The 23655-nt window shown below is 52.0% G+C and overlaps 8 protein-coding genes across 8 annotated transcripts; 5 read left to right on the forward strand and 3 right to left on the reverse strand.

The window, feature by feature from the left end:
- Positions 1–244: 244 nt before the first annotated feature.
- Positions 245–3045, forward strand: M409DRAFT_24914 (glycoside hydrolase family 78 protein; the record flags this gene model as incomplete). Its single annotated transcript, XM_033807450.1, has 2 exons — positions 245–691; positions 745–3045. The coding sequence occupies 2 exons, from the start codon at positions 245–247 to the stop codon at positions 3043–3045; spliced, it is 2748 nt and encodes a 915-aa protein (XP_033665904.1).
- A 141-nt stretch (positions 3046–3186) lies between these two features.
- M409DRAFT_24915 (uncharacterized protein) lies at positions 3187–4824 on the reverse strand (the record flags this gene model as incomplete). Its single annotated transcript, XM_033807451.1, has 1 exon — positions 3187–4824. One exon carries the CDS (start codon positions 4822–4824, stop codon positions 3187–3189), a length of 1638 nt encoding a protein of 545 aa, XP_033665905.1.
- Positions 4825–5758: 934 nt separating this feature from the next.
- Positions 5759–6918, forward strand: M409DRAFT_67682 (uncharacterized protein; the record flags this gene model as incomplete). Its single annotated transcript, XM_033817509.1, has 3 exons — positions 5759–6600; positions 6655–6697; positions 6742–6918. 3 exons carry the CDS (start codon positions 5759–5761, stop codon positions 6916–6918), a joined length of 1062 nt encoding a protein of 353 aa, XP_033665906.1.
- A 4452-nt stretch (positions 6919–11370) lies between these two features.
- M409DRAFT_67683 (uncharacterized protein) lies at positions 11371–12515 on the forward strand (the record flags this gene model as incomplete). The annotated part of the gene is made up of 3 exons (XM_033817510.1): positions 11371–11434; positions 11495–11921; positions 11975–12515. 3 exons carry the CDS (start codon positions 11371–11373, stop codon positions 12513–12515), a joined length of 1032 nt encoding a protein of 343 aa, XP_033665907.1.
- A 346-nt stretch (positions 12516–12861) lies between these two features.
- M409DRAFT_67684 (uncharacterized protein) lies at positions 12862–16155 on the reverse strand (the record flags this gene model as incomplete). Its single annotated transcript, XM_033817511.1, has 2 exons — positions 12862–15965; positions 16056–16155. 2 exons carry the CDS (start codon positions 16153–16155, stop codon positions 12862–12864), a joined length of 3204 nt encoding a protein of 1067 aa, XP_033665908.1.
- A 700-nt stretch (positions 16156–16855) lies between these two features.
- Positions 16856–18750, reverse strand: M409DRAFT_56359 (uncharacterized protein; the record flags this gene model as incomplete). The annotated part of the gene is made up of 4 exons (XM_033813269.1): positions 16856–17260; positions 17334–18147; positions 18205–18459; positions 18512–18750. 4 exons carry the CDS (start codon positions 18748–18750, stop codon positions 16856–16858), a joined length of 1713 nt encoding a protein of 570 aa, XP_033665909.1.
- An 857-nt stretch (positions 18751–19607) lies between these two features.
- Positions 19608–20531, forward strand: M409DRAFT_24921 (uncharacterized protein; the record flags this gene model as incomplete). Its single annotated transcript, XM_033807452.1, has 1 exon — positions 19608–20531. One exon carries the CDS (start codon positions 19608–19610, stop codon positions 20529–20531), a length of 924 nt encoding a protein of 307 aa, XP_033665910.1.
- Positions 20532–21581: 1050 nt separating this feature from the next.
- On the forward strand, positions 21582–23382 carry M409DRAFT_24922 (uncharacterized protein; the record flags this gene model as incomplete). Its single annotated transcript, XM_033807453.1, has 4 exons — positions 21582–21824; positions 21875–21950; positions 22003–22811; positions 22870–23382. The coding sequence occupies 4 exons, from the start codon at positions 21582–21584 to the stop codon at positions 23380–23382; spliced, it is 1641 nt and encodes a 546-aa protein (XP_033665911.1).
- Between the last annotated feature and the right edge of the window lie 273 nt (positions 23383–23655).

Here is a 23655-nt window from a genome sequence, read left to right on the forward strand (position 1 = left end):
ACAAACAAGCAGGTCAGCCTTTTTTCAAAGACTCAACATTGCCCACGCAATGTGAGAGACGTGCACGAAACATGTGCTGTGCCATAATTGGAAGAGTCACTGCCGTGGCGATGTGCCATACGTCTGGGCACTGATCCTGGTCTATCTCGGCATGTGATGACCCGAGAGTCCACAACCCGAGCACTGTCTTCTACATGTCGTTTGCAGGAAACCATTGACCAACATCAAGCGAATGAATTTGCCAATGGAGGTTGTCAATTGTGGTATTCACGGTTTCCATGAGGTGCTTGGCATCGACATTGATGAGATATCCTTCCACTGGAGTCTGGAGAGCCAGGAACCCGACGCTGTACAAGAAGCATACCAGATTGTTCTCATCAAGGGGCTGGAATTTGATCTAAGCACTGGATCTGTGGCTTGGGACACCGGCCGGGTAGCCTCTCCTGCACAGCGGAATATTCCCTGCAGACCGAAAGATGGGCTTGACTCAACATGCAACTACTGGTGGCGAGTATCGGCGTGGAATCAGCGAGGAGAGGTGTTTCATTCGCGGCCCAACTACTTTTTCACGGCGTACAGCAAATCACGGCATCTGCCGCCATGGAGCATGAATCAGACGTACATGCCGCATACTAGCCTGATATTTCGAACATGGTTCGAAGACGAATTGAATCGATGGAAAGGAGTCTGGGTAAGTTCTGTCCACCTCGAAATGATTGCGAGTCTGACTAACTATAAGAGTAGCTGGGCGATGGTGGCGACAAACCTCTCTACCTTCGCAAGACATTTAGTCTGGAAAGGATACCTTCTCGGGCAATCGCTTTTGCATCTGGTCTGGGCCACTTTAATCTTTCAGTTAACGGGGAACCACCTTCTGACCATGTCTTGGATCCTGGTTGGACCAACTATCACCGCACCGTCCAGTTCGTTGGCTATGATCTCACACCACATCTTGCAGAAGGTACCAACGCTATTGGAGCACATGTAGGGAATGGGTTCTATGCGGGCGACCAAGGCGATCGTTTCTTTTGGCCAAACTACGAAGACCAAACGTATGTGCGTCATGGCAATGAGCTGTGTTTCTTCTGCGAACTTCATTTCTTTTACGACGATGGTACCCACGATGTCGTACTTTCTGGCCCAGACTGGAAAACTCGCCAAAGCGCAACTTCTCTGGCCAACATCTATGCCTCTGAGACTCACGATAGGATGGCATATCCACTGGGGTGGGATACGTCCGCCTTTGACGATTCGCAATGGGTGGCAGCAAAACCAGTGACTGGACCACGAGGAGAGTTGAGATATCAACATCAACCGCCCGTGGTGCTGCACGAAACATTCCATCCCATCTCGACAAAGACGCTGAAGCCCGGTATCGTGGCATTCGACCTGGGCCAGAACTCATCCATAATGCCTAAGATATCAATCAAGGGTGATGCGGGATCTGAAGTCATAATTCGGTACGCTGAGACTGTCGACGACCAAGGATTCGTCTTAATGCCGGATCCACTTTTCAAGGAATTCGAGACGCACGTGTATTCGAAGATCGTTCTAGCTGGCACTGGTGACTTTGAGGTCTGGCAGCCTGACTTTTCCTTCACCAGTGCTCGGTACATTCAAGTCGAAGGCGTGTCGCTCGAGGCAGGTCAAAGTCTCCCTCTCATAGAATCTGCAGTTGGACAACATGTCTCATCTGCTGCTCGTTGCTTGGGATCAGTGAGGACCGACAGAGACGATGTCAACCAGCTCATCAACGCATGCTACTGGACCTACTCGAGTAATCTCTTCAGCTATCATACGGACTGCCCGCAGATTGAGAAGTTTGGTTGGCTCGAAGTCACCCACCTGCTTTTTCCAGCAACACAGTACGTACGAGACATCGAGGCGCTGCACAGCAAGATATTGGAAGATATCCTTGATGCTCAGGAACCATCAGGTTTCATCCCAAACATGGCCCCAGACACTCGCTTCATGTGCGGGCCGATGAGAAACTGCATCACCTGGAGTTGTGCGGTCTGCTTTATTCCCGATCTCCTCAAGAAGTACTACGGCGTCACGCACATGATCAAGAAAGTGTACCCCTCCGCCGTGCGGTTTGTGGAGTATATGCAGTCATGGGAGCGAAAAGGCGGGCTCATCATGCACGGTCTGGGCGACTGGGGCAGAGACATTGCATTCGGCAACCTACAAGCCAACATCGAGACGGCAGTATACCACAAATGTGTCAAATGCCTGGAGATGATGGCGATAGAGCTTGGGAAGGCCGGTGATGCCGAGCGGTTCAAGACTTGGGCAGCAGAGATCTACAGCGTCTACAACGACCACTTGCTTGTGACGAATGACCCCGAACATCCCCAAAGCTACTACACATCTCTCGATGACCACCCAAGAAGAGATCGACATGCGGTTGCCCAGGCGATTGCTTTACAGTTTGGAATGGTCCCTGCGGAGCACATTGCAGACGTACAGAAGACGTTCCTAGCAGATGTGGCCGACGGCGTGATGCGATCTGGTGAGATTGGGTTACGTTACCTTTTCATTACCCTGGATGATCTTCGCCGGCCCGACTTGGTATTGAAAATGGCGCGGCAGGAAGATCATCCTTCCTATATGCGCTTTCTACGACGAGGCGAAACGACTTTGCTAGAGTTCTGGCAGGACGACTGCCGTTCAAAATGCCACGATATGCTTGGAACAATATACGAATGGTTCTATGCTGCAGTCCTGGGTATCAAGCCCATCGAAGACGCATATAGAACGTTCTCAATCCGGCCACCGTATGAAAGCGAGTTCGACGAAGTCCAGGGGAATGTGGACTGTCCTTATGGGCAAATCAAAGTCCATTTCCGCCGTGAGAGGGATGCTGGCAAAGTCCTGCTGGATCTGGTAGTGCCTGTGAGTACTACGGCGACTCTAGAGCTCCCAGACCTCCATGTTGCTGTTTTGCTCGAGCCTTGGAAAGGGCCAAAACTGGAGCTAGGCAGCAATGAGCGTAGGGTCAAGATTAGCCATGGAAAATACATTGTCACGATGGAGGGCGTGTAGTGTCAAAAGCTACGGCAATGACCTTGAAGTCTGATTACAACGGCCAGATCAGCATGTCGATGAGATTCCCGTTCTTCCTATCTCAAGCAATCATACTATTGCAAATTGACATCCCCAGCCTCCAAGGCTCTGGTTCTCACTTCAAGTCGTGAAGCTGCGCCGACGAAGCCGTACCATCGTCTTTGCACTTGGTATAAGGCCTTCGCCGATCACTGTGTACTCTGGCTTTGCCTTTAGCGGTTCGATATCATAGGTCATGAGTAGGTGCCCGAGCATTAGCTTGATAGAGTTGACTGCGAAGAATCTTCCGGGACACGCATGCTTTCCCAGGCCGAAAGAAAGGAACCGGTCAGACACTTGAGACGCGCTGAGCTGCTTGCTCACTTCGCCGCGTTGGGCTTCTCGCCAGTATCGCAGCGGATCGTATTCATCGACTCCTGCTCCGCCAATGTTCACATCTCGCTGCATGCCGCTCACCACGCTCTGTACATGTGTTCCCTTCGGTAAGTGGAGCCCATCCGGAGTTGTGAGCCCACTCGGTGCGACTACTTCTCGCAGAAGACCTTGAGCACCCATGGGGTTATGTCTTAGCGTCTCGCGGATGACAGAGTCAGTCTTCATCATATGGCGAGCCGCAGATCCGTCCTCCATTATCAAAGGCATATACTGGTCTGCCTCTTCTCGCAGTTGGACGATGAGGGCAGTGGCATCGACGTGTGAGACCATGTCGCACAGGATCAATGCAAACACGGTGCTAGTGGTGCCTGTGGCGAAGACGTTGAAGAAGAGCATCTTGCCAGCGATGTTGCCGGGTTCCAGTTCTCGAGGGTTGTCCTTCGCGGCGTTGGCATTGATGATCCACTGCAGCATATCGTTCGGCTCCTTTTCCTTTTGTACGTTCTCAAGACTGTTGCCTAAGGTCTTGTCGTGTTTGAGCACCCCTAGTCGTTGTCGAATTCTCGGCCGGATGAAGCGTACCGCCCGCCACTGTACCAACTTGGTCGGCAACGCCACAAATTGCATAAACAGAGGCTTCAACGATTTCGGAATGAGGAATCGCATGATCAACGTGCAGGTTCCAAATGCCGTCGTCCAGCGTGTAACGTCCGTCTCATATGCTTCGGAGCGACAGAGTGGAAGGCCTACAAACATCCTGTTTGTTGCTCTGAATGAGATCTTCGCGCACAAGTTCGAAGCAGACACTTTATGATATTCCGTCCCAGACCCCAGTTCCTCGTCGAATGCATGTTTTATCTCGTCCAAGATATGATGTGAAAGCTTGATGTGCTGCCTCGTCATGTCCCGCCGAAGGACGGTGAAGTCTCGAACGGACGAGGCTGTTGGTCCGTGGACGAGCCACTGCAAACCCATAGTATCGTCCAAGACCTTGTTGGAGCTGAGTACATTCTCCGGTTGTCTCGCCACCCAGTCAGAATGAGAAGGCGGTAGTACCACGGCATTCCAGTGGAGTCCAGGTATGATGAAAGCTTTTCCATGCTTGCCATACTTCTCGTATCCTTCCTCGACAGCTGCGCGGCCAACAGCCATCTCACGGAGACAGGCTCGAAGCTTTGGGAACCATTTCTTATTCTGCAGGCCTGCCCATGGGATGTTTTTGGGCGCTTGGTGGATGCGAATCAATGCGGCGGGAATGACGATCAGTGAAGCCGCGGCGACCAGGCTGAGGGCGGCTGCCAGGAGAACGCCAACGAGCCAATAGACAATAAATGATATCCCATGCAGCAGGTGTAATCGCGAAACGGCCTCAAAGTAATCCATTTTCATGTCCTTGTGCTTTGAATTATCAACATCAACAAAGTAATGGTCAAATAAGTGGTTTGTACTCTTCTCGCGTGAACGAGCCTCGCGTTCGCAATTCTCGTTTAGCATTCATCAGATCAATATGAGCTATCAGCGAACTACACTCAGCCACAATGCTAGTGCGAGAATGCGAGACGGTTCTCAAAATGCGACTTGGCGAGAGGTCCTTCCGAAGAGCCCCCATCATCATCTCGAGGGCTCCGTAGGAGGCTTTTTCGAAGGTCGTGTTCTGTCCTGCAAGTGGTTTTGTGAATGTAAAAGAGGAAGGCATATCTACCCCCGAAGACTACAATGAAACACATTGGATCTGAACCCCTCAGCTACAGTCAAACTGTACATCTTCCATGGAAACGGCCAAAAGTTCTGTTGGTAGAGAGTGATGCTCTTGAGACTTTTTGAGGCTCGGAACTGGACTCGAGTGTGATGAAATGTTCTAGCCAAGGTGAACTCCAGAAGCAGAATGAACACGGTTGGAAATCAGGCTTTCAGCCTGATGAAATGACATCGACAAGGACAGTGGTTCTGAAAGGAGTGACGAGTGCGACGAGCGATATAAGCATTCTAACCGATAATCGGCTTGGTTGTGATTGGATACGCACGTGCAATGGCTCGCAAATTCAACCGGTTCTACTCCTCAGCTTAGGCCGAAGCCCCTCCCCCGACCCGCTTGGACGTCGTAGCGGTGGGTAAGATCTGGACGGCACAACGATTGCCCGGCAAAGGTTCTCTATACCCTAACTCCATTCTAAAAATGAAGCCAAAACATACAGCAACAGCGTTATCGGTCAGTTTAGAGGCTGCTGTCAGTGAGTACAAATGATCGGAAGGAAGCACAATTCGGGCGAACAAACCCCATAGAGACTGCAGACACTCAAAGCATTATTAGAACAAAATGGTGAGTCTTCCAAAGACACAAAAGGCACTGGTGCAAGAACAATATGGCAAGCCGTTGGCCGCCAAGACCGTGCCCGTACCTGAACCAACCTCCGGTGCCGTTGTCGTCAAAGTAATCTACGCCCCGATCATCAGCTACATGAAGAAGGTCTACAATGGCGAACGAAAGTACCGATATGTCAACCCTCTCGTCCCGGGGACAAGTGCCTTCGGGAAAGTCGTCGCAATTGGACCAGACGCTCTGCTCCTGAAAGAAGGAGATCTGGTCTATGTCGACTGCTATATTCGAGGCCGCGATGATCACGATGCCGGATTCCTTCTTGGCTTATCTGAAGGCGGCGGGCAAGCAAGTCGAAGGCTCATGCAACACTGGATCAACGGGACTTTTGCAGAATACGTCAAGGCTCCTCTCGAAAACGTCTTCAAAGTGGACGAACAGAGGCTGTGCGGATCGCCAAGCCAAGGCGGGCTTGGATTCAAGATGGAGCAGCTGTCTTGGTGGATGGCGGCGTTGGTTCCTTATGGAGGTCTGAGAAGCATTGACTTACAGGCGGGAGAGACCGTCATCGTGACTCCAGCGACCGGAAACTTTGGTTCGGCTGCTGTTCTCGTCGCCTTGGCCATGGGAGCAGGCAAAGTCATTGCCGTAGGTCGAAATGCCGAGGCTTTGTCGAAGTTGAAAGCCAGGGATAAAAGGATCGAGACGGTGCAAACGACCGGGGATCTGAAGACGGAAATGGAAGCTATCCAGGCTTTCGGCAAGGCTGACGTGCATTTTGACATTTCTCCAGCAGTGAGCGAGGGCTCGACGTATCTTCGTGCTGCCATCCAGAGCTTGAGGTAAGTTTCCATAATGATTGATTGTCGCTTAACTTCGTTACTGACCATTGCTAGACATTCTGGTCGAGTCTCTTTGATGGGAGGCTTCGCCGATAGCGTAACGACCTGACCTTGAAAGGTAAATGGATGTACACAAGGGAGGACAACATTGCGTTTATGAAGCTATTGTCCTCTGGAGCTCTGAATATCAAGGACATTGTGAATGTCCATGGCGTCTTTGGGCTTGAAGACTGGGAAAAGGGGTTTGACTTGGCTTGGGATAATGGTAGGCTTGGTGATCTTGTCTTGTTCGCGCCAAGTGGAGATCGGGAGGTATGAGCAGGTGCAATGAGCGATATGGGTTGAGCATGGCAGTTCAGCAAAGTCTATAGCAGGCTGGGGCTACTTTTGCTTATGCGGAGTTAGAAACGTAGCAAGTGGCACAGCTGGAGAGCATGGAAAACACTCATCTGGAGAGTGATGAGGAGGCTATGAAGAAAGCTCTGTGTCTGCAGCACTGGTCTCCCAGTTGACTTACTTGGACGGGCTCGTCACACAACCATCGTCAGCTTCGCTTTCGTCTATGACGTCCTCATTTTCTTCAACGATCATGTTCGAAACTGCTGTGCGCTTCCGACGTTTGGAAATGTACTTTCGATGAGACGGCAGATGAGAAAAATCAGGTACACGAGGTTTGGAACAGAGCGGTGGCAGAATCAGAGAGTGAATCGTTTCCATATTCGTGCTGTGTAGCTGTACTCATATACATTGCTCCATCATCAGCCGTTCAGTGCAGCATTACATGACTGTTCTCTCATCCATGTCCGTCATTACTGTACGTCATATCAAAAGTTATTCATGAATCGAAATGGAAGGCCGTTGGTAGGCAAGGAGCAAAGCCCCTATTCTTCAGACAGGTCTCCCTATCTAGAAGAAGAGAGCACCAGCAATCAAAGCGATGACACCAGCACCGCTGCTGGCCATCTTGCCCGCGCCGCCGGTGTATGGCTGGACGGATGGCGAAGCGCTGGCCGAAGCGACCGGCTGGCTACCCTCAGCGACTGGCTGGCTCTGAGCTGGACTGCTAGCTGGTGGCTGAGCAGCGCCAGTTGGCACTTGGACCTGGCCCTAATTCGATCGTTAGCATTGCATTGGACCCGAAAGCTCGATGTTCAACTTACATCGCTGATCTGGGTGATGACACGGCCGGTCGTGGCTGGTGGTTGCTCAGGAGAGACGGGGGTGGTGACAGCTGGAGGAGGCTGCTCAACGCTTGGCTGCTGGGCTGGAGGCTGCGCAGGCTGGCTTGGAGCAGGAACGTAGGTTGCTGGTGGTGCAGGCTTTACAGAGGTGTACACTGAAGTCTGGACAACTGGGATGGACACAGTCGATGGGCCAGCAACTGGGTATGTTGTGCCGCCAGTGGTGATCGTAGTTGCGCTTGGGCAATATGTGGTGTACACGGAGGAGATCTCCGTCGTGATATAAACCGTTTCAGGCTTAGGATAAACGGTAGTGGGCACAGCTGGCTTTGTCAGATATTTGGTAGTGATTACTGGAACCGACGCGGTCGTGGTCTTGACATATGTGAGTGTGGTAGGAACAGAAACCACGGTTGTAGTGCTGCCCTAAAGAGAGGAGCTGTGTTAGCAAAGGCGTCTGAAACCTGAAGCAGAGCGCTTCTCTCTTGTTGGTATACGAACAATTGTGTGTGTTCCAGGAGGGCAGTAGGTGGTGATTACTGTAGTTTGCTGTAAAATTGTCAGAGCATATTCGTAAGTCATCTTTCAGGGGTAACCCATACCTCGGTGGTCGAGTAATATGTTGTTGGCTTGACAGGCTTGGTAAGAGTACATGGGCAGTTCTCGAAGGTGACAGTCTGTTCGCTAGCAGTTAGCATCCTTCATTGAACAAAAGGATCTGCGGCACTCACAGTTGGCTTCGTCACGGTGATCGTGGAAGTGCCATGGCTGATGACCGTGGGAACCGGGCAATAAGTAGTGAACGAGGAAACCGTCTCAGTTGTATAAGACGTGACATTCCACACTGGAGTGTAGATAGATGGCTTTGGAGACCAGACAGGCTTCTCCGAAGTGGTGGATGGCTTCTCGTAGGTCCAGGTGGGCTTCTGGGGGTACCACGTTGGGGTGGGGAGAGAAGCGACTGGAGTGGTGATGGTGCACTCGCCAACGTCTGTAACGGTGACAGTTTGAGCACTTGTAACTGTGATCGTCTGCCGAATCGTTAGTAAAGGCGATCCAGCCGGTCGTTTAGTGGGCATGTCTCCATACCTTGTCGTTGTACACGAGGGTCGTGGGGCTAGGGCAATAAGTCTCGAACGATGTAACGATGGCAGTCACAGTGGGCTCTGTGACGCTCTTAACTGGAGTAGTGATGCTGTAGAGCGTCAGTCAATAGGTCCTCTTCCCAGGTGGGCAGAATGGAGCAAGCGGGCAAAGCCAGCCGCATTCTTCGGAGGCACGTACGTGCATGGACAATCGGTGATGGTGACGGTAGAAGACGACGTCACGGTCCATGTTTTAGAGCCGTGGCTATAAGTTCCAGGTGTAGGGCAGACCTTTGATCGTTAGCAAAGGGCAATGCATCGCCGACAAGGCTAGGGGGTCCCTCATTACCGTAGTGAAGCTCGAAACGATAGCTGTGACGGTCGGGCCAGTCTCAGTAGTCGCAGGCGCAGTCGTAGTAGCCGGCACGGTTGAGTTCCAGTTGGAGAACGAACCATAGCCGTAGCCCTTGTTGGCCGCAGCAACGCCCAGCAGGGCAGCGAAAGACGCAACGGTCGATTTCATGTTGAGCGAAGGTCGGGATTGAATCAAAAGAGAGTGTTTCAAGACAAGGGTGCTGCGAAAGGAGACGGAAAAGAGGAAGAAGAGCAGCCCTGTCTATATACGATGTGCTGGCTCTCGAGCGAGCGAACCGTCTGGGCCCGAATGCATCCTGCGATCGAGCATTTCATGGCGTTTTTGCTGCGTCAGGCATCTTTCTCCTTGGCGGGTGGAGCATGTGTTGTTCCTGAACAGTCAATGTGGATACTATGGAGCGATAAAGCCTATTCGTTTTTGTGGAGCATATACGACAGCAGAGCGATGTGAGAGGTTGGATAGCTCGAGCTGTTTTCCTCGTGTGACTCCTGCACGCTTGTCAGAAGTTTCTATGCAATGCAGCCGACAGGGATGAAGCGACTACACGCCGTGGTGTATAGTACCTCGCTTGCGCTCCGGACTTTGCTCCTGGCCGTCAGGCTGTGATCTACGGGAGTCTTGATGTGACTGCCTTGTCGGACGCCGTTGTTTGCCGTTGATACGATGACGTCCAAGCACGAACGTTTCTTGATTGTCTTATCGGTTCCCAGGGTTGGTCTCGCGAGCAGCTGCAGCTGTTGGCAAAAATACGAACTGCTGCATGTTAAAGTTTTCAAGCGCATCCCAAATGCAGGAACCCGAGTTGTCTGACATCCAATCGAATGGGCCCGAGCGGAGCCTGGTCGTACCTACTGCAGGAACGACGCGAACAATGCGGCTCAACTGAGACGTGATGTCATGGTCACCCAACAGTACGCCCACCAATGGACGCGGACGTCGGATGCTGTTCCTCCTCCAGGCGATGGTGTTTTGTTTGGTCCGCGGAGTTCGCCTTGGCCTCTTCGGGTCTTCCTGGTTCACGGCCAGCCACATCCGCGGAAGCGATACAGCGAGGCGCAAATTCTTACGTGAGATGCTCGATCTGTTGCATGTGACAAACGCCGTTCGGCAACCAACATGTGGCTGGCACGTTGCGAGCAGCACCGACGTTGAAATGGCAACCGTGTGGCGCTTTAATAAGCACTCGCAACGTTCTCTCTGGCCTTGGCAATGTCTTCAACTACTCTTCATCATATCCAGTGCTGCTGTGTTGATGGCTCTCGTGTCCCAAGGCGATGGCGGGCTGAAAAGACACTCTGTTCTTGATCGCGACGAACCGTCTCTGCCTGAGGCCGGATCTGTGCAGCGAACTATCATCCAAAAAGACTACTTCGTTGCTCTTGGCAAAGAGGCCACCATAAGGTCGATGGGCTCTGGTCCGATGTCTTCGGTTCATGTCGGATGGCGAATAAGTGAACGAATTCGCGCCACAACTGACACCGGAGTCTTGCTTTTCATTTGGAAGCCTCTTATGCTGTTCGCTTTCTCGCGAGGTCATTTTCCGGCTCCGTTCCATGGATAAAGAGCAAGCTCTGAGCAACAGAACTCGAGTTGGGGACTCTCGACAGCCAACAGATGATCACCAAGATGTTCTGATCACCGCTGTGTCTCCGGGAGATCTCGTTAAGCAATACTGGCCTCAGACGCGGGAGAAAAGCAAGCCCGGCATCTTGATTATTTGTCCTCAACGACGTAACATTGGTCACCTGCCCATTTGAAGGTTGAGTGATCTTTGGCAAGAACGCTGCCCCCCAGACAGCCCTCTTGTCCAGCCTGGAAGTTATCTGGGACATTGGTGAGCCGATTGCTTGGTCTGTTTTGTCTTCGACCACCACATTACCACGATACAATGAAGCCAGCCCAGAGTCGGGTCATAAACCGCCCGCAAACATGACGGTCTGTCCCCAAGCAATCTTATGTACGGACGAAAGGAAAAGCGTCACTGGTCGTCGTTGGCGCTGCTTTTTTGGAGAATACTCAACTGATCACTAATCACAGACTACGCTCAAGCCTTAATAGATCACCAGCCCTCGGCCATGCCTCTCTGCAATGAGAAGTATCAAAGGTCCTGCAGCACCGGCAATTCAGGATGCAAATCAGCAAAGTCGTAATCTTTGGCGGAACAGGCGCACAGGCTGGGCCAATGGTTCGTGGTAAGGAGTGACATTGGAGCTGATTACTGGTAGCTTCACTAACTAGCGCCACTCTGAAAGCTCTCTCTAAGACGAAACAATTCAAAGTGACAGTCCCTACACGAGATGTGAACTCTTCAGCAGCACAAGCATTGACAGAGCTTCCAAATACCACTCTGCTCGAAGCCACATACACGACTGAAGAAGGGCTCCGAGCATCGTTCGCCGGCCAGGACGCCTGCTACTTCATCATCAACTCGTTTGATATCAGAGAAGCAGATGAATATTTTTGGACCATTCGAGCATACGAGATTGCCGCCCAGAGTGGACTGAAGCTATTCGTGTACAGCGGAGCCCAGAATCGACTGAAGGACCATGGCTATGACGAGAAGTATCGCAACAGCCATAATATGGTGAAGGGCCATCTTTGCGACTGGCTGAAGAACCAGGACGATAAAGTTTTACCCTTTTGCGTGCTTTATGGAGGCGTCTACATGCAGATGCTGGGGTACACGAATCTCCCGATCTATTATTATACAATCTGACTGATGTGTCGAATAGGAGTCTACTTTGTCCGCTCAAACAGGATGACATTTACGTCTTTGCAGCACCAGTCCATGAATCAAGCATCATTCCACTGACCCCACTGGAGAACTATGGAACGACGGCAGCATGGATCTTCCAAAATCCAGCCAAAGCGAAAGGACGCATGATCGACGCAGGCGCAATCCCCAGCACGTGGCCTCAGATCGTTGACGCCTTCAAAAAAACCACCGACAAAGAGGCTCGTTTCCTGCCAGTCACGCAAGACCAATGGTTCGCAGGTGCAGTAAGCAAAGGGATCGATCCAGAAGCGAAACTACCTCGTGGCGTTCAACAGGATGACCCGGCGACGTTTACATTTCGGAAGACGTTTGGTGCGTGGTGGAATATCTGGCAGGACAATACGAGGGAGTATGAGCATAAAATTCGATCGGGCGAGCATGCCGAGCCGGGTGTGCAAGGTAGGATCGCGAGCCTGGAGGAATGGATGGAGAAGACTGAGTATCAGGGAGAGTATAAGGAGCCAACGAAGATGAGGCGGGACATGGCCACGAACTGAGGGTTTCAATCTTGGAGACAGCTATAATGGCACATAACAGTACTCCAGTATCTCCAAGTTGGCAAATGGCGACCAGGCCAGGACGAAACTATTGGTCCACACTTTTCTTACAATTCTGCTATTGCATTTCCCCTCTGTTCTCAATGGAGCAGCAGTTGAGAAGGCCCCTCGAAGTTCGAGCTCGATGGCCAACACTGACAGCCTCTCATAAAGCGATCCTCGTCTCCATAGACATCAACTCCTCAATCGTGGGCAAGCTCCCCGAATTCGACCTCATCGGCAGACTCCATCTCTTCACCTAACAACTTGTCAGCACATTTCCGTACCCAAACCGAGTGACAGACGTTCAAACCCATTTACGAAGCCACTTCCCAAACATCTCCCCCGATATAGCGTCCAGTGAAGCCAACGTTGGACTAGCTTTCTCACTCTCCGTCGTATCCAGCGGGACCTGCATGTCCGATTCAACCAGACTTCTATAGAACGACAATAGCTTCCCGGCAGGATTCTCGGCGGACGCCTTGTCCTCGCATTCAGACAATAGATCCACCCACTCGTATGACGGCACGACCTTCCACACGCCAAGATAAGGTTGCATCGAAGGAAGTAAGGCGTCCCAAGTCGTCTTTTTGGGATTCACGGCGTGATACACGAGCGCTTGATCCGGAGTATGTTTCAGCCGTTCGGACATGTTCTGCATGAATTCTGCTACGATTGTGGCGGCCAAGTCTATTGGAATCCAGTCTACGACGTCGAAACTGCCCAGTGTCGCTGGTAACACGCCCAGGTATTTGGAGGAGATGACGAGGCTGGAAAGCCATTCGTGCTTCTGCCACCTACCATTCCCTGAGACAGGACCTGCTATTTGTCCAACTCTTACGATTGCGCAAGGGACATTAGCCTCCTGAGCGGCGGTCGCGAGGATCCTCTCACTGACGAGTTTGGACTGACCATACCCGCTCTCAGGGCCCGCCACCGACCAGTCGTCTATGATGCTCTCGGGTACAGTTCGTTCGGCATCGTCGCTGTCTGGCGGATCGTATGCCGAAACAGCTCCAATCGAGGATATGAACATTATCATCGCGCCATGCGTTGAGCGAGCCGAGAAGTCAACAAGTTGGCGAACTCCACAGATATGAGGCCGCTCGAAATGCTGGACCGGCAGGTTGAAGTTGACTTCCCACGCATTGTGGATGATGTGGGTGACTTCCTTCAGCAGATCCTTGTACAGGAGGGTCTCCAATCCGAGGTACTGTTTCGAGAAGTCGGCTGTAGCGAACGTCAATGTAGTACCTCTTAGCTCGGTCGACAAGCCCTTGGTGCTGAGCGAACGAAGCTGAATCTTCTCAGCGTTCTCCTTTCGATTCAAACAGATGATATGTGCCACTGTCTCATCACGCAGTAGCGTATCAAGCAGATACGTCCCGAAAGAACCAGTGGAACCAGTGATCATTACCACTTTACGTTTCTCATCGTACGGAAGTGGATCCCTGGCGGTGATTGGCATGTCTGATGCATACTTGTCGAATAGTTCCTGCATGATGTGATATTGATCGACTTCAGGTTCTCCGCCGGATATGTAGTGGGCGAGCGATGCAGCCGACGGAAAGTCGTAGACCATCTTAGCATCAAGAGGACGCTGATCTCCATGAAACATGACCAACTTGCGGAGACTACGAAGAATGGCGGTCACGCCGAGTGAGTCCAGCCCAGCGGCGAAGAAGTCATCAGCGGGTTGCAGTCGCATCCCGGAAGATCGCTCTACTATGTCCAGGATCTGTTGCGTTAACAGCTGCTCGTCCAGGTCCTCGCTCTGCATCACAGAGTCACTCCTCCGACTCGATCCTCGCGGCTCGGCCGAGTAAAGGGCTTCTAGATCGCTCTTGTAAAGACTCAGAGCCGCTTTACGCTGCACGGTGCCCTTCCCAGCTCTTGGAAGTGGCCGATCGGGATCAGTGACCAGGATCATCTCTTTGAGAATCCGTGCATGCTGTAAACTGTCCGAATTGACTTGCTTGATGTGAGGCCAGATCCTCTCAATCACGTCATTAGAAGAGACGGAGTCCCCAGGTACTGTTTGCGGCTCAACGAGTAAAGCTGAATGCGCCTTCCCATCACCACATACCAGCGCCGTCTTGACACTAGGGTTGCCATTCAGAGCATCTTCCATTGACGTTGGATTGAACTTCTCTCCAGTCGAGTAGACAATGATGTCGTCTGTCCGCCCCTGCCACATCCACAGATCCGGTTTTGTCGGATGCTGGCTGAACAAGTCCTTGGTAGTGTACTCGTCGAGCTCCGGAAACGTGAAGAACGACACCTGAAAGTCCTTGTAGGCCTCATTCCGGACAAAGTACAGCTCGTAGAGACCGTCCGCATAAGGCCGCATCTCAATCCCAATCATGGGAGAGAACCTGACGTACTGCCAGTCTTGCTGACGGACGAGTTCACACGGAAGAATACCCGTCTCTGACATGCCGATGAAGTTCAGCAAATGACACTGCCGAGTAATGAGATCGCCCGCTACCCTCGGAAGTGGCCCGCCTCCATATGCGACGGCCCCAACTTGTGAGAAGGTCTTGAGGAGCTTCAGATCTGACGCCATGTCTGCCAAGATTGACGGCGATGTGACAAGTACATCGATATTCGCATGCTCCAGAATGTTGCTGACGATATCCGCAGTTAAGGGTCCAGGGCTCGCCGGAGGGAACACAACAAAGATGTTGTTCTGCAAAGCTGCGATGACGAGGTTGAGGGCCGCCGCATGGAATAGAGGCATTGCCACCAAGATCGTCTTGTCCTCCCAAAAGGTGAAGTGAATGCTGCCATGTCCCAGCTCGGGTGCCCGTCTCCAGTGCTGCATCGCCGTGGCGTTCCCATGCTTGAGCATGACCGGCTTTGGGGTACCTGTACTTCCAGAGGTGTGAAGTCCCACCAAAGGCTCCAGTCTAAAGTCTGTCTCCACTGACGGCGTCCACAGATACGGCTTGACTGTCCCAGAGAGAAAGAAATGCAGGCCAGGAATCTCCACGACATCCAGACCAAGCCTTTCGATGACTGGCCGCATGGTGTCGTAGAATGGGCTTTTTCGCGGAAGCAACAGTGTGGAACATTGGTATTCCTCGAACACTGAGCAATGGGCAGCGATGTCGTTGCGTGGTGAGGGAAAGAAAGCAAGACGTTCCGATTTCACAGCGCCCAACATGTAAAATAGATAACGAACATCGGAAGCCGGTGCCATGACCGCAATGGTCCTAGGCAATGCGTCTTTCCCGAACTGTTCGTCCAGCCAGCGTGCTGCTTCATCTGCTGCGTTTGCCAGCTGGCTCAGCGTGATGAGCCTGCTGGTATACTTGCCATTGATGGCTGTGAGAACTTCTGCGAAGACACGGTCCGGGGCGCGGTCAGCAACGGCATCGATGAAGGTCGGCAAGGGCAAATCCGGTAGATCTTCGACGTTTGTGGTATGGGTAGACTCTGCGATAGATGACATGTTAGTTTGAATGGCGTTGAATGAGATAGAGGTAGGTTGAGATACACGGTTGAGCCAGAGGTCTCGAAGAGGGTCGGATGATCGGATTGTCGCGACAAGGTTTCCATGTCGCAGGGCTTGACAGCCAGCACTCCAGGCATGGTGCATGCTGTCCATGCATCTGAGTGAGGAGTGCGCAAGGATAAGCAGATTGAGGTCAAGCATAGGCTCATGTAGCTCGGCTAGTCCGATTGTCTCGACCAAACAGTACGTCAAGGTCTGTAATACTCTCAATTCAACCGAACAAATTGCAAATATCCAGGCCCAAACTTTCTCTTGATTAATAGTACGTAGTCGCAAGCGTATGTCGGCCTCTCCTTCGAACTAGCGAAGAGCATAGTCTGGTCCTTGTTCGGTGTTAACCACAATTCGAACATGGGCGTGACGATTCGCATGGATTTCCGTGTGTGAGGGATTGGCTCGCAAAGCTAGGAGTCAGCATCGTCGTTCGCGACCAGAGGGAGTGGATGTGGTACCTCAACGCAGTCAGCATCCTCGACCGCCGTCAGCGCAAGGCAGTATGTATTCAGCTACGCAGGAGCTTTATCAGCCGCAGAACACATGTTCCTTCTCAAGTCGGTTAGCGTTGCGATTTAAGCTTCGAACCGACGTGAAGCCAAGGACGACGTCAAGTGAATGCAAAGGTCGCCAAGCCGTGCTCCTCTCGACATATTGAAGATTTGCAATCGAATACATCAACGCGTTGAATTCATTGTCAGGTACTGTCGTGTACAATCAATTCGACACCACTCCGGCGCCTGTATACCTCAGCCCAAAATCAAGGAGAGTGAGGCCGCTCCTGCTGGCTCTAATCGTCAACGTCTCTGGGATCATGCTGTCCCCAAAACTTCCTGTATTCATCCATAGTCTGTGTAGTAAACTCCTCTGGCCAGGTGATCGGAGCAAGAGGGCTGTCAGTCTTCTCAAACAAGGCCAGCTTTTTGGCTGTGGCTGGCTTCGACTTGTTGATACTGTAGACTTTCACGCGGTGGGCACTCGACGTTACGTGAAGGCCCCAGTTCCACGCCGCTCGGACGTTTAAAGGCTGGGTGTTGAGTGAGTTGTCCCAAGTCCGGCAGACGATCTCGATCCAGCCCTCGACGTCGCATGGTAGGTCTATCTCCCAGATACGCCAAGCGAATTTGTGCTTCTTGGACATGTTCTCAAGTGGTACAGGGTACCAGCTAAAGCCCCCGTCCGCGCTGAGCTCTACCTGTTGTGAGAAACTGTTTTAGCATATGTTCCAGGATTGGGTATGGGCGGCTTCTGCCATTAACAGGACTTACGCGTTCCGGCCAACGACCTCCACCAGAATACGCCCATCCTTCACAGTGGATGCTGCCGTTGTGAATGACAGCCTGCGTCTGCCATGGCGACATGATGGCGGAGCTCACTGGCATTTCCTGAATCTGAATTCCATCGGTGGGAACTTGGTTGTGCTTGCCAACCTGCTGATTGAAGTAGAGGTACTCCTTGCTCTGCACTGGAGCCTCACTCGGATGCTCAATGGCTTTGACGCGGTACAGCCATTTGACGCCTCGGGCACCGATGTAGCCCAGCACCATCACCCGAAGTGGGAAGCCATGGATAGCGGGCAGACGTTCGCCGTTCATCTCCCAGCACAGCAAGACTTCATTGGTTTTGACCTTACTCCATGGAACGCTGACGACGTAGTTCATGGCTTCGTTGTTCTTGAAATAGGTGTCAGCACCGTAAAACTCAAGATGTTTGGCGCCGTCTTTGAGACCACCACAAGCTTTGATGACTTTCTTCAAGCTGATGCCGACATATTCGGCGTTGCCAATCGCTCCCTCAGCCCACGGAGCTTGAGGCACCTCATCTCCTTGACCAGCATAAAGTGAGATTTGCTCGATACGACGGGTGCCGGAACACTGCATCGTGATCATCTTCCTGATGCGAGGGAATCTGCTTTCGTCCATGATATCCTTCATGTTGAAGCTCTGAGGGCTGTTGACTAGACCATCGACGTCGAACGTAAACTTGTCCTCATCGATGAGGGGTATGCCTCCATGGTTCCTGACGAAATGCAAATTATTTGGCGTGACGGCTTTGGCAGTTGTGAGCCGTTTCGGTGGTTCTCTATGGATTTAAGGTGTTAATTTGGCAAACAGACAGTTAATCAAGGGATGTACTGACCCATTGTAGGGAAACTGAAGTAGATGGAGCATCTCTGGGTGCTTCTCCTTTAGTACAGTGTTCCAGCTACTATCAGGCTCATCTTTGAGTCCACCTGCGATGGCATGGTGCCACTTCTTGAAATTGGTGCCTGGAAGAACGGGATTGCTGTCGGGAATAGGGCCCATCTGGTATTCCGGGTTCTTGGTTGGTATTCTCTCCAGTATCTTGTGGGCTTTCACTTTCTTTTCGGGGTACGCTTCCCATTCGACATATCTAAAAACACAAATCAGCAAAGACGATCAGAAAAGAAATGCCATTGGCATACCCTTTCCAGCCTTTTCTCTCTTCTTTGAACTCTTCATCTTTGTTCGACACCATATCGAGAGAGCCACCTTCTGTCCATGGTGTAGGCTCTTCTCTTGGAAGAATCTCGACAGTGACCTTCCCGGTCTGGTCGAGAAAGGGTATCTTGGCACCATGGAGACCCTGCTCTATCTTCCATTCGTCTGGTCTATTTGTCGTCTCCAGTGGCCTCGAGTCGCTCACATTTATACCTGGAGCCATGCCTGTGTCTTTGATTCAGGAAAGCTGTTTGTGAACAAACCTTTGACTTGTAAAGTTGAGGACGAAGAGAAGTGGTGTCTTGCTCAGATCCGCCTCTTCAACTCTGAAGAGCTCTTATCGACGTCCGTAGCTTCCGCCATGAGATCAAGATCACGTACAACCCGTTGCCATTGATGACTACCCCTGGTAGTGCGTCGACATCGAGATTTTGTGGTTCCACCAATGAGCTGTACGGGACTGCTTTAGGCGTCGGGGCCGAGCATGGATTCAGTGGTAGATGCACCGCAGAACACTGGAATACCTGTTTGTCGACTGTTTAGGTTCTTGGAACCATGATGCGGCAGGAAGCTTACGCAGAGATCCATCCGTAAGCAGGAGGTCGGGGTGGTTGGGGAGGGAAACCAGCTTTTGATAGTGTAGGCACAACAGCTGCACGACTTTTGCAGCACTTTTCTTGAAATGCTGCATAAATTCCATGCCGCGAATTGGAACGTCTCGAATTCTGCTGAGCTCCGCAGTGTGCATGTCTGACGGAAGATGAACGCAATGCTTGGATAAGCTGCATCGCTTGTTTCACAGCAAGGTTGAGCTCGAGCTCAATCCCTGCCGATAGATCCATCCTGGTTGTTGTGGAGTCCGAAAGTGCCTCAAGAATCTGGACTCCTGCCCAACAGCAGTCTCACAATATGCGCGTGAAGGCTTCGCAGTTGATTTCAAGTCGTCTATCCAGTGCTGTCGGAAACCACCGGCTGACTTCAATCAAGACAGGCTGGGTTTGTAGCAGCGCTCCATCTTCTTTCGTTTTCATTGACAAAGGGCACCAGCATCGAGCTTTCAGCACAACCAGTGCCCTGGCAATGCAGCAGATAGACGCACCTCTCACCCGCTGTGCAACGTTCTTGGTCCTCTGCATCGGGGATTCACAAGATGCTGTCCAGAACATACAAAACAGTCTTGCGGGCGTCAGTGGTCTTATCAAGAATGTGTCTTCCCGAGACAATAAAGCCCGTTTCGCTTGTACAACTGGAATTGGCAGTGACGCCTGGGGTCGTCTAACGGAACACCCGAAGCCAAAGGAGCTTCGAACTCTGCCCGTACTGAAGGGCAAGAAGCACAGCGCCGTTTCGACGCCTGGCGACTTGCTTTTCCACATTCGCGCCGACCGACAAGATATGTGTTTCGAGTTTGAAAGGCAGCTCATGGAATCCTTTGGCGACGCAGTAACAAAGGCGGACGTAACGATCGGCTTCAGATACTTCGATGCTCGGGACTTGCTGGGCTTTGTGGATGGTACCGCAAACCCTGTTGGTGCCGACCTGGCAGAAGCGACGTTTGTGACTGCAGAAGATGATGCTTCATCTATTGATGGGAGCTATGTCGTCGTCCAAAAGTACCTGCACGATCTTGCCTCGTGGAAGAAGCTCACTGTAGAGCAGCAGGAAGCGGTGGTGGGCCGTACGAAACTCGAGAACATCGAGCTTGACGACGCAGACTCGGGACAAAAAGCCCACAAGACTCTCGCCACCATTGAAGATGAACATGGCGTAGAGCACGATATTCTTCGAGACAATATGCCATTCGGCTCGCCTGCCTCTGGCGAATATGGAACGTACTTCATTGGATACTCCCGCAAGCTTTGGGTGACGGAGAAGATGCTGGAAAGAATGTTCGTGGGAGATCCTCCTGGGCTGCATGATCGTATCCTGGATTACTCCAAACCTGTGACCGGCACGACGTTTTTCGCACCCAGTGCTCAGTTCCTCAACGGTCTTGCCTCATAATGCCGGAGCTGACTGCTACGGCAGGATTTGGCGGCTTTGAGGCTATATCCTTACACTGTAGAATGACGAACACTTGTGAGGGCCGTTTTGAGTCTTGTCGACAACAACTGGGCAGTCCATCTAGCTGGCCATTGTCCGTAGACGCCAGTGCACCTTCCTGCGGTGTACTCTCCTTGCCGGATGTCGGTGTTTCTGATAAAAGGTCATCATTTGGGCTGATCCGGCTCGCCAGTCTGGAAGAAGTCCTTTGTTGGCTTGTGCATTGTGAAGGAAAAGAAGTTCAGAAGGCTGAAAAGGAGATGGGTGACGTAGAATGTAGTCTGCCAGGGGCAATCCCGAGCACGGACGGTAGATGAAACATTCCTCCCATTCCAACCATCCATGTTCAACATTCTTCCATACTTTCCGACTATGGCACCACCAAGACCATCAGCAGCAGGCTTTGTGTCGTCCATCGTACGCCATCCTCGTCGATTCAGCATCATGGCTGACGAGCCACGCAAGAAAATGAAATCGACTCCGACCCGCCCGACCAGCCAAGTCCTCGTTTGGCGCGCACATGCTGCAGCGTGAAGACACAACAAGCGGCTGCCACAATCCAGAAAAAGGAATCAGACCGAGACGATGCCACAACTTCAATACCAACAAGACCATTGGCCTGTCAAGAGCGAAATTCTTATCGTTCAAACCCGAGCAAACACCCATACCCAAGCATGGATCTCAACGCGTGAACCTTGGCATAAATCACGACATCAGCGCTGTCAATAGCTGGCCAGAGAGGTCTCGACGGCTTCTGTATGCCACTCTTTCGCACCGCCAAGTGGTTTTGCCAATGCAGCAAAGAGATTTTCGCAGCTCGAGGGCTTGGAAGCGCGATGCCCCTACAGACAAAGACGAAGCCACTCCATGCTTGGTGGATGGCGTGCGAATTCGAGAGCCGCCATGTGGCCGACACATGGAAAGGTGTTGACTGCATAAGAACCATGCTAGAACCATTCATTCCTTCCCGGGAAACGCATTAGACTTTTTGGTTTTTGGTAACCTCTAATCATGGCTACCACAAAGACGGATTCGGACGTCAAGGTCAGCTCCAATGAGCCTTCCACCCCTTCGCTGCGCTCGAGCGAACTGGTTCAAGGCGACTACGGCAGCGATTCGAATCATGTGTTCTCTGACCCCGCTGTGGCCGACTATTGGAGAAAGGTCTACGAAAACGCCCAGTACGAAGGCCGACACCGTTTCGATCCAGAGATTACCTGGTCTGCTGATGAAGAGAAGAGGTTGAAGCGAAAGGTAAGGACGTCCTCGTATGGTCGAAGGAGATGTATTGACGTCTGTTCCAGGTGGACTTGAGAGTCATGACATGGTGCTGGCTTATGTTCTTGTCCCTTGATCTCAACCGTCGTAACATCAATCGAGGTACGTACAAGCAAGACTGTTTGCTCGAGACTGAGACATTGACTGTCAACAGCAATCTCGGACGACTTGCTACCAGAGCTCGGCATGAACACCAACGACTTCAACTACGGCCAGACCATCTTCCTGGTATCCTTCCTCGCAGCCGAACTTCCATCTGGTCTCATCTCCAAGAAAGTCGGCCCTGATCGATGGATTCCATTCATCATTTTCGGTTGGTCGGTCGTCTCTGCTTCCCAAGCCGGTCTCTCAAGCAAAGCTGGATATTATGTCTGCCGTTGCCTGCTGGGCTTGCTTATGGGTGGTTTCATCCCAGACACTGTCCTGTACATCACGTACTGGTACAAGAGCAAGGAGTTGCCAATCCGCCTTTCCTGGTTCTGGACCGTCCTCAGCACTTGCAACATCTTGGGCTCCTTCCTCGCCGCAGGTATTCTCCAAATGAGAGGCCTCCAGGGTATGGCTGGCTGGAGATGGCTCTTCCTTATCGAAGGCGTCATCACCGCCTGCGTGGGAATTGCATCCTGGGGCTTGATGCCTCCGAGTATCACGCAGACCAAGGGCTGGATACGTGGAAAGAAGGGATGGTTCACCGAGCGTGAAGAGAAGATTCTCGTCAACCGTCTGTTGAGAGATAGCCCCGACAAAGGTGACATGAACAACCGCCAAGCCGTCAACCTCCCCCGTCTTTGGAGTGCCATCAAGGATTTCGATCTTTGGCCCCTGTACCTGGTCGGTTTGACCAACTACATTCCACCCAGCCCGCCATCCAACTACCTCAGCTACATCTTGCGCCAGATGGGATTCAGCACGTTGAATGCCAACCTCTTAACGATTCCCTCGCAGTTTTTGTTCGGTGTGAATGTAAGCCGTCCTCGTCCTCGTCCATACTGTTCAAGCACACTGACTAACGTCCGTCCAGCTCCTCATCGTATCCTGGGTCTCCGAGAAGATTGGCGAGCGAGCGATTATATCAAGCCTGGCCAACATCTGGATCTTGCCGTGGCTGGCGGCACTTGTTGCCCTGGGGGCTTCAGCGAGCGACTGGGTGCGTTATGCTCTGCTGACCGGCCTCTTGTCTTACCCCTACTGCCACGCCATTCTGGTTGCTTGGAACTCGAAGAACTCCAACTCGGTGCGTACTCGTGCTGTCTCTGCCGCTCTCTACAACATGTTCGTCCAAGCGGGCAACATCATCGGGAGCAACATTTACCGCGACGAGGACCGACCTTACTACCTCCGAGGCAACAAAATCTTGCTGGGAATTTGCTGCTTCAACATTGTGCTGCTCGTGTTCGTCAAGTACTATTATATCACTCGGAACAAGAGACGGGAGGCGGCGTGGGAGAAGCTGACGGGCGAGGAGAAGGTCGACTATGTCCGCAACACGAAGGACGAGGGAGCGAAGAGGCTGGATTTCAGGTTTTCTCATTGATCCAGGCAGATGATATAGATGTATATAGAGGCGAAGTTGGATGAGGGGCAGGAGGTGGCGTTTGGTAGCGATCGACAAGCTGCCGAGGCCGAGGCAGGTACAGGACAACGCCTTTTGGTCAAAGTTTAATAAAATCGTTGACCAGTCCTGAGTGGCTGGACGCGCTTGCGTGCAAGCGGAGTACACGTCCTCGTCGTCCTTCTCTACCGCCATCTACTACCTCACGCGACCCTTTCCCATCAGTATCGCATCGCTGTACTAGCCGTTCAGCAG

This window comes from Zasmidium cellare (assembly GCF_010093935.1).
Source record: "Zasmidium cellare ATCC 36951 unplaced genomic scaffold M409scaffold_24, whole genome shotgun sequence".
Lineage (NCBI taxonomy): Eukaryota > Fungi > Ascomycota > Dothideomycetes > Mycosphaerellales > Mycosphaerellaceae > Zasmidium > Zasmidium cellare.